The sequence below is a fragment of the Emys orbicularis genome, chromosome 4 (assembly GCF_028017835.1).
Source record: "Emys orbicularis isolate rEmyOrb1 chromosome 4, rEmyOrb1.hap1, whole genome shotgun sequence".
NCBI classification, from domain to species: Eukaryota; Metazoa; Chordata; order Testudines; family Emydidae; genus Emys; species Emys orbicularis.
In genome coordinates this window covers 39,843,766-39,857,593 of record NC_088686.1, presented here as the reverse complement: position 1 = coordinate 39,857,593, position 13,828 = coordinate 39,843,766, and the positions used below count along the sequence as shown (strand labels likewise).

The 13,828-nt window shown below is 41.7% G+C and overlaps 1 protein-coding gene across 1 annotated transcript in view; it reads right to left on the bottom strand.

Annotated features, from left to right (window-relative positions):
• The window catches only part of CEP128 (centrosomal protein 128), a 421,445-nt gene that overhangs the window by 85,325 nt on the left and 322,292 nt on the right, over positions 1–13,828 (bottom strand). Inside the window, exon 18 of the mRNA XM_065403283.1 lies at positions 12,494–12,543. Within this exon, the coding sequence (XP_065259355.1) occupies positions 12,494–12,543 (50 nt within the window). The remainder of the gene's footprint in view (positions 1–12,493; positions 12,544–13,828) is intronic.

The window sequence follows — 13,828 nt, the reverse complement described above, 5'->3', positions numbered from 1 at the left end:
GACTAGTCAGCATTATATTCAGTGAGGAAATGCTCAATAGTTGGGGCACAGAGGTGCCTCCCTCCATAGGGATGCTCTATGTCATGCCCACCTAACAACAACTAAGTGCTGACCTCACAGAAAGCAGGCAGAGGGACTTCTGCAGGATTAAGCAGAAGAGAAGCACAGTGTTAACTTCACAGAGTTATCTTCCTCCTACCCTGTGTAGTGAAGGGACACAAAGCCTTTCAAGAACACTTTAAGCTGAGACTATTAGGATTATTCCATGTTTGTTTTTTTCAAACACCTACAAATTTGATATAGAACTTTTTCTACCTGCTGAAGAGACTGCATTTTGAATATGAACATGTTCTAGATTAGAGACAATGACTATATTCACTTCCCAAAAGCAACCCAGAATTATACACCAAACAAGAAATTTCTAGAACAGAAAGTCAGTATGACCTGAATAATATTTGCTTTTGTAGTCCTGCATAATTTATGTATGACGTTCCTTGGCTATACTTCCATGCTGCACATTCCAGCGTTCTTCTTGTGAGCCTCTAGCCAAGGCTGAACCATATTTCTTTGCCAAATTAATACACACAGAATTTTAAAATATTTTAAAATTTTAACTAAGGAAACACCACCCAGTGGAATTATTTTGATGCATATCCTATAAACACAAATAATATCACAGTTCTATTGTGTTTACACCTTTTCCCTCCCTTGCCTAACCCACTTATCTGTTGTTGTCTCTTTTTGTATCACATCTAGCCTAAGGAATGATCCAGTCACCTTTGTGCTGTCCCACAGAATTCAATGGGATTCATATTATGAGAGGAAGGAAGTGTGAGCTAGTGAATAAAGCATTGGTAGTCAGGAGTCTTGGGTTCTATTATTCTCAACTCTGCCACTAACTTGCTATGTAACCTTGAGCAAGTCACTTCACCTCGCTGTGACTCTGTTTCCCCTCCCACCCTTTGTCTGTCTTGTCTATTTAGATGGCAAACAATCTGGGGCAGAGACTGACACTTATTCTTTGTAAGGTGCCTTGTACAACAAAAACTCAATCTCAGTTGGGGACTATAGATGCTACTGTAATACAAATAATAAATAACAACTATCAAACTGACACACTGTCAATTGAAGTCAGTTGTCCCATTGATTTAAACAACACTGTACCAAACACTAAATGCACAGGGCCATAACTCTTTGCAGGATCTGGTCCCAAGGTTCTAAACTCTTTGGGCACAGACTGTATCTTTTGTCTGGAAAGGGTTATGAACATCTAGGATGATGTATAAACACCACAATCCAGCATTTGACTTTAAGGGAACATCTCACAAGTTAAGCACACGCATGAGTGTTTGCTGGATTGGGCCTTAAAATGGATAACATTCTATATTGCTCTATTAAACAGTATAGTTCAACGTTCTTCAAGTGTGCACATGACAATATCTGGAGATATAGGGGTGTTCCATCTACTTCTGAAATACAAGGATGTTTCTGTGAGTAAATATTAGGATGACTGTACTAATTCTCCAAGTAAGTGTCTAGCTTAAAAAATTCATTATTCAGATGCAGAGTAATCTGCACTTTAACAGAATACAGTTTTAATATTTCCCCTAAACAGCAGGGGAACCCTGTAATTTATCATTTACTGAAGACATCCTGTCACTATCCAGGGAGACACCCTCTATTACTATCTGACTCTTGTTATTCTGATGAGTCAAAGAGCCATTCAAATTGAGCTTCTGTTTGATACTTTCATAGAAGACGATTCAGTTACTGAACTTCAGTATTATTAAAAGAAGGATACATTATTAGCAGAAGGATATATTATTCTCAGGTCATCCTATTTTCAGGTTTATTTGTAATAATGTTGAGTTCAAAATTAAGCTACAAACTTCAGGTAAAATAGAGTGATAAAATTTAACCACCACTAAAACGTAAAGTGAAAAGGTGTTTTACTATCCTCAGCTCTCTGCTCTCCTGAGATCTCTGAGCACAGTAAATTGAGAAGTACAGGTCTAGTTGGCTGAGGCTCTATTTGACCCTGTGGCAAAATGATGAGGTTCCAGTCTTGGGTAAAGATTACACCCTAAAGTTAGATTTAGCCTTTTCACCTTCATCAAAATTGGAGATTAAGAGACCTGTTAGGACATCTAGTCCACCTCCAAGCCAATGAAAGTTTATTTCCTCAATATGTTCCCCATAACTTTGTCTAGTTCAATTTTAAATGACAAATAACAGGGAAGCTACCACCAGCCTTGACAGACTGTGCCACAGTCTCCTAGATCTCAGTGTTTAGAATTTTCCCCCGGGATTTAGTTCAAATTTACTTTTGCTTAATATAATTCAAATATTTTTAGTTCTGTTCCCTTACACTACCCTAAATTATTTCGCTCCTTTCTCTCTGTCTACACTTTTTAAACACTTGTAGATGGTAACCATTTTGTTATTGATAATATAGCACCCATCATTACAAAGGATCCATGAGCCCTTCACAAATTATGTACTATATGGGAATCATTCCACCTATCACTAAAGAACGGTCACGTCTTTTGTGAAACTAGAGCAACTATTTAACAGCATAAACAAACTCTACACCAGAGTCTAAGAGAGGAAATGAATAACAACACACCCAATTAAAATTACTAGGCTAGAGGATCAGATCCTAAAGTAAAACTTTCCAAGGCCAGATAGAATTGACCCTGTCTCTGGAATTTTCTCTCCTTCACAATCCAGAGCCCAAGTCTAGTGAGCTTCCATGTAAACTATTAAAATGAGATCATTAATTTTTCATCCAGCTTTTTTCCTCTAAGTTTCAGCCCTTTCTGAACACTGCCTACATGACACATATCCTCCTGTCAGTTCTCCAAAGGCTCCCATAATGTTGGTGTACCTTGGATGGTTATGAAGGGATGCTGAGAACAGCCTGGCCTTGTGTCCACCTCTCAAAAAACTAAGACCATTGCATCTGCAATACTTTCACTCTCTATACTAGTGGGGATAAAATAATAGGCGCATGATCTCAGTCAGCTTATTTGTCTCAATATTTGCCCCATCCCTAGAGCTTATGGTCTTCATTTTTATAGCAAGGTGAAAAAACTGAGGCTTTAAAACTGCATTATCAGTCAGCTACTAGGAATGTTTCTTTATTTAATTTTTTTTAAAACACAGGACATCTTGTTCTCTTGCCTGGCTCAGTAATAATTTAATGTAACATGCTAATTCCTGCAAATGAACCTACAAAGCTAGATGGAGGGCTGGAAACTAGAACCTGAATTCTGAGAAATCCATGGTGGCCTTCCTATATGTAATTAATGGTTAATTCTCTATGGTCTCTACATGAGTAAATTGTTCAGAGTGGATAAAAAAAATCCTGGTAGTCTGGGCCGAGTCTGACATTAAAGGTTGGATTCTAGCCCAGGAGGAAAAGGAAGAGGAGGAAAATTGTTTTCATAACACAAAGCGCTTTGTCCAACCTGCTCCTTTTGTACATTTCTATTTTGTTGTATGTTTATGGGAAAAATATGCATTTTAAAAAGTCATGTTGCTATATCAAATAAAGTTAGAACAAAGATCTCCACTGGCACAAAGGATTAACAAACCTTTTTTAAACATGAATAGATTTTTCCAGACATTTAGTAAACAACTGCTGAGTACCACCAATGGCTTGGCTTCTTTAACAATTAGGCAGCACTATGACCCCTCAGCAGTGCTTCCCAGGCACTGACTTTGCAAAGATAAATACTGTAAATCAAGATCAGACATGCACTCAGACTGCAAGATTCTGTAGGAAGTTTTCATTGCCTTGATGTATCTGAAAAGGAAAAGCAACTCCAAGGGTCCATTTGCACTCATGCTGCTATGCTGAGCAAGGAAATGATCCCCTCAAGTCATTTTTCCAATGTCCCAGTTGATCTGAAGTGGGTTGGAGAAGGGATTTAGCTGTTTGACTAGTTCATAAACCTGTAAGCAAATGGGACTATGATACTGTACAAAACATTTACATTTAAAAACAGTAACACTACTAAAGAGAATAGACAAATATTGTAGATGCAAGAAACAAAACACTGGGGATAAAACTAATGTCACAAAAAATGAACAAGAATGCCAAGCTGCAATGAAGAGTTTAATAATTGTACGGTTGTGTTTTAAAGACAACCTGACATGTGTTGTTACAATTTATTATTATTTTACATTTATAGTGTGCCTTTCACCCCAAAGCTCTTCCCAAACTATATCCCTACTGCATCGCTAAAATACAGCTGCTTCTAGCGCAGAGGTTAGCAGCCAAGAGGACAACTGCTGTAAGCTCACTAACTAAACAACAGATTGTGTGATGAAGGGAAATTCTGAACAAAAATATTGTGACAAATCTCTACTCTAACAAAAAGTAGCCAGAGGGGTCTTTCATATCCATGCAGAAAAGAGAAGATCTCTGTATTTAAGATTTTATCCAATGACCTACAAACTGTAAACTGCATGGGTCTAATTTTAATTTACCTTGGAAGGATGATGGGCCAAGTCAACCCTATCAGGATCTGAACTTTTATTTACAGTGAATCTAGATGATTCAAACCCACTGTTTAGACTACTACGCTATTATTTCCCCTGCTTGCAATATCTTTAGAAATATGAAAACTATTTTTCACACTAATTTTATTCTTTTCCATTTACCAAACACTGAATGAGCTTCAGTTTACAAAATTATTCCTTGGCCTATCTTGATCCTACTGTTCATACTAGTAAATACCCCCGTCATTCCTCCCTTTAAAAAACAAATCAATGTGTTTTTCCTTAGCATGGCCTACAAAGATAGGGGCCTTTTGACAGTGGTCACTTTTCATTGTCTCTTTTCCCTTTTAAACACAAAAAGCCATATGTCCCTGATCATGTGCACTGCCTCCTTCTTACACAGGAACCCAAGGATATTGTAGTGGCTATATTTGGGGGAACACAGCTATTATTCTCTTTATGTGGAGGAGAAGTGCCCGGCCGGCGGCTGGGGGTCCGGAGGCACGGGGGCTGCCCGAAGCCGGTAGCGCTGGCTCGGGCAGCTTGGCTCTTAAACAGAGCCGAAGTCTGAGTCAGGGGAGGAGCAGAGCAGCTGCGGGAGAGGAAGTGCCCGGCCGGTATTTTTCCCGGACATGTTCGGCTTTTTGGCAATTCCCCCCGGACGGGGGTTTGATTGCCGAAAAACCGGACGTATGGTAACCCTAGTGGCCATGTGCTGAGCCTAGTGGCCTGCTAGGTAGGCTGAGAGCTTCTTAAGGAGGCTTTCATCCCTAAGCCTTTTAGCACCCATTAACCTTTAACCAGGTGGTGGGGCTACTCAGGGAGAACAGAGGTTCAAAAGCCATCTCGAAAGCGACCAGAAGCTAGCAAACAGGAGCAGCTAACAGGGGAGTTTTGCAAGGGAGTTTAGAGAGCTAGATACACCTGATTAACATTCTCCCCGCCCACCCCCCGCCCCGAAAAAAAAAAAAAGACAGACAAAACCCAACAAAAAAAGCTGCAGAAGTACAAAGAATGCAGGCAGAAGTCCAGCATCATTGTGGGGGCAATCCAGCTTATTGCACCGAATGCACTATGTACAATTACATGCCTTGTAGGCAGATGGCGTATATGTGTATTCGGTGCAAGGAGCTCATGGCTCTCAGAGACCAAGTACGGGCCCTGGACACCGAGTGGCTGAACTGGACGAGCTAAGGGAGACAGAGAGATACGTAGATGAGACTTTCTGGGACACCCCCAATCTGACAGCCTCAGTACTACTGAGGAGGATGAAAGTCTCGGGGAAGGAGAACATAAATGTGGAGCAGAGGGAAATGATCCCATAGTTGCGACCCTCCCTCCAGATGATATCACGGTTTCCTCTCGCACTGAGTATAACTCTCTGGGGGAGGGAATCCCAGTTATTAGGAAGAGACAGGTCATAGTAGTAGTGGTGGATTTGATCATTACATACATAGATAGCTGGGTTTGTGATTACCGGGAGAATGCATGGTGAATTGCCTGCTGGATATGAAGTTTGTGGATCTCTCAAGACATCTAGACAGCCTTATGTGCAGTGCTGGGGGGAGGGAGGGGTGGTCATGGTACATGTACATACCAATGACCTAGGAAAAGGTAGGAGAGAGGTCCTGGAGGCCAAATTTAGGCTGCTAGGTAAGAGATTGACGTCTAGGACCTCCATGGTGCATTCTCTGAAATGCTTCCAGTTCCACGCGCAGGGCTAGTTTGACAGGAAGAACTGCAGGGTCTCAATGCATGGATGAGACAATGGTGTAGGGAGGAGGGGTTCAGATTTATTAGGAACTGGGGAACCTTTTGGAAAAGGAGGAATCGGTACAGGAAGGATGGGCTCCACCTAAACCAAAATAAAACCAGATTGCTAGCATGTAAAATTGAAAAGGTTGTAGAGGAGTTTTTAAACTAAGGGCTGGAGGAAAGCCAACAGGTACAGAGGAGCACAAGGTTCGGACATAGACATCCCTTAGAGGAGTATCTATTAATGGAGATTCTATATATCCTAATAAGAAGAAGAGGATGGAAGTTGATAAAGTACAGATAGGAACTGAAGAAAAATAGTCAAATGAAAAAAAGTCCCATTTAATTACATCACATAATGACAGAGAGCTAAAAAGTGACAAATTTTATAAGGGCTTGTGTAGCGAGGCAGAGTGGCCTCCCTCCGGACTGGACAGCAAAGGACAACTACACTCCCCTAGTGGGTGGAGCCAAACCCACCCCCTCGCAAGAAGTACCAGGGCAGACAGGAAGTATAAAGGGAGGGCTCTGCAGCTCAGTTGTGCAGAAGGCAGGGAAGGAGATGGACACCTCCACTCTGCTGTGGCACCTGGGAGCTGAATTTGTGCTCTGTAGCACACTGCCCCTGGAGGAGACAGATCCAGAAGGGGAGTTGCCAGGACTGCCGTCCACTGTGTACCCAGAGGAGCCAGAGGACCTGTGGATTCCAGAGATACTAAACCCTGGGGAGGTAGGAAGTAGTCCAGGGGTAGCCAATGATTGTTCAGCTACATTGCTGACTGTTTCTAGGTCAGCATGTTGCGGCTAGATCCCCGCTGACCCAGTGGCGGACCACTCCCCTGCTGTTCAGGCCCTCGGCTGGGACATGATAGAGTTGGGAGGGCCCGTGTCCCTCTACCCCTGCCACTCCACCTGTGCGATGGCAGACTCCCCACCATAGGCCTGTGTACATCTACTGTCCATCAAGCTAGGATGCTAGCCTCGGTTGGTGTCCCCCCCCCCCTTCCTAAGCCCCTAGACTGTGTGGGTGCTCATCCCTACCTGAGCCCTGAACTGATTTTTTTAATCGCGATTAATTTTTTGGGGTTTATTGCGTGAGTTAACTGATTAATCGACAGACCTAGTTGAAACTATAGTAAAGATTCAGAATTGCCAGACACATAGTTGAACATGATTTGTTTGGGAAGAGTAATGTAATGGGAAATCTCACCAATCTATTAGAATTTTTTGAGGGGATCAACATACGTGGATAAGGGTGGTCCAGTGGATATAGTGTACTTTCAGAAACCCGTTGACAAAAGTTCCTCACCAAAGGCTCTTAAGCAAAGTAATCTGTCATGGGACAAGAGGGAAGGTCCTCTTATGGATGAGTAACTGGTTAAAGGACAGAAAACAAAGGGTAGGAATAAATGGTCAGTTTTCACAATGGAGAGAGGTAAACAGTGGTGTTCCTCAGGGATCTGTCCTGGGCCCAGTACTGTTCAACATATTCATAAATGATCTGGAAAAAAAGGTAAACACCGAGGTGGCAACATTTACAAACAATATAAAATTATTCAAGTTAGATAAGCTCAAAGCAGACTGCGAAGAGTTACAAAGGGATCTCACAAAACTGGGTGACTCGGCAACAAAATGGCAGAGAAAATGCAATGCTGATAAATGCCAAGTAATGCGCACATTGGAAAACATAATCCCCACTATATATACAAAATGATGGTGCCTAAATTAGCTGTTACCACTCAAAAAAGAGATCTAGGAGTCATTGTGGATAGTTCTCTGAAAACACTGACTCAATGTGCAGCAGCAGTCAAAAAAACTAACACAATGTTAGGAGCCATTAGGAAAGAGAAAGATAAGACAGAAAATATCATAATGCTACTATATAAATCCATGGTACTCCCACATCTTGTCTGGTCTGGTCACTCATCTCAAAAAAGATATATTAGAATTTGAAAAGGTACAGAGAAATGCAACAAAAATTGGAACAGCTTCTGTATGAGAAAAGATTGAAAAGACTGGGACTTTTCATCTTGGAAAAGAGACAACTAAGAGGGGAATGATAGAGGGCTATAAAATTTTGACTGGTGTGGCGAAAGTGAATAAGGGGGTGCTATTTACTCCTTTACATAACACAAAAACAAGGGGCCACCTAATGAAATGAATATGCAACAGATTTAAAACAAACAAAAGGAAGTACTTGTTCACACAACACACAGTCAGCCTGTGGTACTGTTACAAGAAAACAGAACTTGACAGAACTGCAGCCATTTTTTATACTCAGCCACCATTAACTGGAAGTGAGACCACCACATAGTCAGGAATAATTTGGCCTTTGCCTAAGCAGACAAAACAGCTGTACGACTGCAATGTTGCTGATAAGAATAAATAAAGTGACAAACTCATAAAATGGGAGCGAGTGTGAATAGTTGACCTTGGACCTGTGTGTCTATGACCATGAGTTTTTTTTGCTGGGACTTGCATTGCTGCTAAGAAGAATTATGAGTTATTTGCTGATGCTAGGAAAATCGTTAGCCCACTAGGGGGTTAATATAAATTATGTGCTTTGTTTTGAGCAACCTATAAAAAGATTAATTAGCGTGTGCAATTTGGAGAAGCTTGGAGAAGCTTTTGACGAGCTAGGAGTCTGACGTCTAATTTTAGAGATGTGCTTTAGACTGAATAAAAACAAGGATTTTTTAGGTAAAAGCACTCTTGTGCGTACCAATCATTTGTCAGACAGAGGAGCTACATCCCTATTGTTTTATGTCCTGAAACCGCCTGAAAAACAAGGACTAGTTATCATAGTTTCATGTTCAGAAAATACTGGGTAACATAACTTGTTACCAGAGGTCTGTTGTGAAGACCAAAACTACAACAGGATTTAAAAAAGAACTAGATAAGTTCATGGAGGATAGGTCCATCAATGGCTAGTAGCCAAGAGGATCAGGGATGCAACCCCATGTTCAGAGTGTCCTTAGCCTCTGATTGCCAGAAGCTGGGAGACAGGATACTGGGCTAAATGGACCATTGGCCTGACCCAGCATGGCTGTTCTTATGTTCAATGGTGTGACCCATGGCCAGAAAGGGTTAAGCAGCTTGCAGGCTAATTGACCCAAATTCAACCTTCAGGGACATATTGGTTGACAATGTTTGTGTGATTACATTGTTAATCTCTAACAATATATATGTAATCACAGTCCCAGTCTATACTGTATTCTGTTAATTCAGAGATCAAAAGGACATCTTAACATTTAAATGAACTGTAAACATAGTGATGTCACTGTATTCGTCTCTTTTTGAAATGTATAGCAAATCACCTGCTACTGGTGGAGAACAGGCAATTGCCTTATGTTAATCTGTGTAGCTAATTACTGGTGATGCTTAGGAAATAGGTCTACTTCAAAATCTCAATGATTGCCTATTGTTCGCCTAAGAACTCCGAGCTGTCAGGAGAAGGCCTGGAACTGTATTAAAAACCCTTTGGGTCCTGATCCTTTTTATCTCAGATCTGCTTGATGCTTTATGCAGGGGAAGCGTGAGTCATAAGACTGAGATCTCCAGTCCCATCTGGATCACCCTGAATATGAACTTTGGACTATAACCTATGGACTAATTCAGAAAGAACTCTTTGCAACTACAAAGCTCACCATCTCTACTATGAATCTGATCTCAGAACCGTGCTCATGTCTGTATGCATACTGATCTTTTAACCAATACACTCTCTCTTTTGTTTTAAAATAAATTTTAATTTAGTTAATAAGGATTGGCTGTATGTGTGTATTTAGGTGAGATCTGAAATATTCATTAACCTGGGAGGTAATGTGGCTGATCCTTTGGGATTGGTAGAACTTTCTTATATGATGAATAAAATTTTCAGTAATCTTCATCATATTTGACTTGGGTGTCTGTGTGGAGGCCTAAGGCTGGGTTGCTTTAAGGGAACCAGTAAGGTATTATAGAAGCTGTTTTATGCTGGCTTGGTGAATCTAAGTATTGGAATATCCACCAGCTTTGGGGATTGTCTGCCCCATTCTTTGCAGTTCACCCTAATTGAGTAACCTCAGTGTAGCTCCCTGGGACCCTGGTAACAAATGGATATTCTAGGAAGAGCAGGCAAGGGACAGTGCAAGCCTATGCACTCCCTCTGTATACTGGAAAGCTTGGGTGCGATGATGCCCTCTGATTTATAACCCTTTCCTGAGCTCCCCAGGGCAATAATTACATGCCACAATATAGTTCTAAATTTTAGTGGGAATTATTACTTCAACTTTTTTAAGTTTAGTTTTCTTTCCTATACCACAGCTTACGACGTTGTAAAATGCAGTTTTGAAGGACATTAATACATTTTCTAGATTAGTTGCTTCAAGTATCTTAGTGGGGAGGGAGGAGAATGACATTAAAAAGAGGTTACAGAATTTAGTCTGTGAAAGTGATTACATTATATGAGCAGCAACTGGTTTCTTTTCAACTAAAGCTCAGTAGGCTGCTTAAAGCCCAGAAATGTTGTATATATAGCAGATAGGACCCACTGACTTGATAGGCAGAATGCTTCATAAGGAGTGTTTTTTGCTCTATTAAGGCCTTGGCTCGATTAGGGTTTAGTGCAAGTTGTAGTGTAGATGCATTGCACCAGTGTAAATTGTGATTTACAACAATACATCTTACCCTGGTTTGAGACTGAGGAAAGCTGCTTTTGCACAAATCAGAGTTGTAACCTGGCCCTTGCCGGCCTAGGCCCCAAAAACACCCAGAGACCAACCGAGGTGCAGCACCCGTGTCCTTTTATTGTTTGTGTCCGTTCCCACCACCTACTATTTATAAGTATTTACAGAGACCAAGACTCTTGGAGACTACTAGCTTCCCAGCCAGCAGGGATCTAGAGCCCACGCTCCTCCCTTTCCTGTCACCCCCTCCTTCTTGTCTCTTAGCCAGCTTTATAGGGCAGGCTGGCTACCCAGGCCTGCAGGTGGATCCCCTCTGGTAATTAGGGGGTGGCCCCTCAGCCAGCCCAACTAACCCTTTTTCCTCTGCAACAGGGCTAACAGGGGCCTGGCTTCTTTCTCCTAGCCAGCACCCTGTTACAGAGTTTACACCAGTACAGTACATCTATACTAAGGGGCTTGCACTAGTGTAGATTCATCAGTGGCTGAAATTCCCAGTGTCGACAAGGCATCAAACTATGTTTCCCAATCTCTTCAGGCAACTGTTCCAGTTTATCAATAAAAATACCACCTTCTAAAGATCTTGACTTTATTGTACAAAACCTCCCTTTTAATTGTGCACTCTCCTAATGAACTACAGCAGGGATCGGCAACCTTTGGCCCGCGGCCCGCCAGGGTAAGCACCCTGGCGGGCTGGGCCGGTTTGTTTACCAGCCGTGTCTGCAGGTTCGGCTGATTGCGGCTCCCACTGGCCACGGTTCGCCGCTCCAGGCCAATGGGGGCTGCGGGAAGCGGTGTGGGCCGAGGGATGTGCTGGCCTCGGCTTCCCGCAGCCCCCATTGGCCTGGAGCGGCGAACCGCGGCCAGTGGGAGCTGCGATCGGCCAAACGTGCGGACGTGGCAGGTAAACAAACTGGCCTGACCCGCCAGGGGGCCGAAGGTTGCCGATCCCTGAACTAGAGTAAAAACACAAACATACACAGACACACATATACATATTACATTACATATGTGTGCATATCTCTATAATTTTCTTCTGAAACATCTGGTCTTTTAACTAACTTTTCCAAGTAATGGAATTTGCTTTCCCGGCAAAGAAAATTGAGAAGTGTTTTCATAAATTTCCCCCCTGCATTTGCATTGTCCCTATATATATATATATGCCCACATGGAGAGGGGCCAAATATATGATATAAACAGAGCAAGTGCCAACTGAGAAATTCAGTACAGCTTGGCTCACTCCAAAGGGAAAGCACTCATTTTGCTGATGAACTGCATTTGCCGCCTACAGAAAACAAGAGTAATTGGGTTGAATCTCATTGGTGGCTGTAGTATCATTAATAGAATAGACAGCAAGAAGTACAACCACCAGATGGAAGCCTGCTAGCCAGTTAAGTCTGCTCTATTATCAGTCTAGCTATTGCCTGGCAGGAAGCAACCCAGCAGTGGGGTCTTACTGGTGAGCAGTAACTGTGTGGCTGTGGGTTTCCTCTATGTGGATTTAGGAGAAAGGCATTAAGGAGGAAGGTTACCAAAAAATAAAGCTTCTTCAGTCTAATTAGTAGATATACCTGTAGCGCTGCCATTTCTTCCTCTCTCCTGTGAGTCTTCTCCAGCAGATCTGCAAGAAAGACACAAAGCAATGAGAACTGAGTTATTTGTTATTAAGATCAACTTGAAGTGTTAGTGCCTGATAAAGAAAACCTGTGATAAAGATGTCAAGTTTTTGTATGAAATGTCATAAAAATGTGCCCTGTGAAACTGAAAATGTGTCAGTGATAAGAATGCTGCCAAGCCTGGGATGCTGAGGTGATTAAAAACTAGCTATAAGAAGCCAATTTGACCCAGAAAGCCACTGAATGGGGTAGAGTTCAATTCAGACAAAAAGATGTATTTACCTCTAATTTTTCTTTATTTTAACACTTGTATCAGAAATGACCAAAGAGATCTTTTCTGAAAACGGATTAAAAATAGGAAGATCAAAGACATTCAATTACATGTCATCGTTCACTCTGGAGTAAATTTTTATTACCAAGTTACAACCCCTTGAAGAAAAGGGCGTTTATTAATAGAAGTGCAGTCTTAATCACAGTCACAATAATTATCACCTTTCACCAGGAGAGAGTGAAAAAAACGTTTGATCATGGAAATGGCAAGCTCCCTGAAAGATCAGTGCCTGACAGGAAAAGTACTCACTAGAGGAGAACTCACTCTCTTGCAGTCTATGCTCCATGACACCTTACATTTTGATATTCACATATGTAACAACCACCAAATATGCAGTTCATGTTGCTGTGCACTTGCCTATTTCAGCTCCGCATAGGATTTGTCACATGAGTTGCACTACTCTTGGTTTCACTCACATACTTTGGGAATACAATTGAACTCAGGATATAGTGTGTGATGTTCACAGTTCTATCTGGGAAACCTTGACAGGTGACCTCACAAAGTCCCCAAGAAAAACAGAAATGACTGTTCTGAACACATTTTTCTTTCTAACTACTGTAACTGACAAAAAACTCAGTTCAATGTCTGGCATCAAACAGAAAGAGTATCCCAACAAAGTCAGAGATGGCTTTGAACCAAGATGTGCTCCAATATGCGGGGGTGAGGAAAGATGTTGGTTTGAGAGAACTTTAACTGTCACAATAGCCTTGTGGGAAAGTACAACTGGAGTCTCAAGATGCACAACTCCTCCCTGATACCACTCAGGTAAGGAGCAGTGGATTGTCTGATGTCCAACAGCACCTATGCAGACTTAGTGGGAGAAAGAGTCCATTCATACAATGGCACATAGTTCAGTGAGCAACAAGGAACCAAAAGCATCCATAGTGAGAGCTATTTTAATTATTCTTCCTGTATGCAAAAGACCTTTCCTTCTTTCCTTGGTACTCTTATTTTTCTTA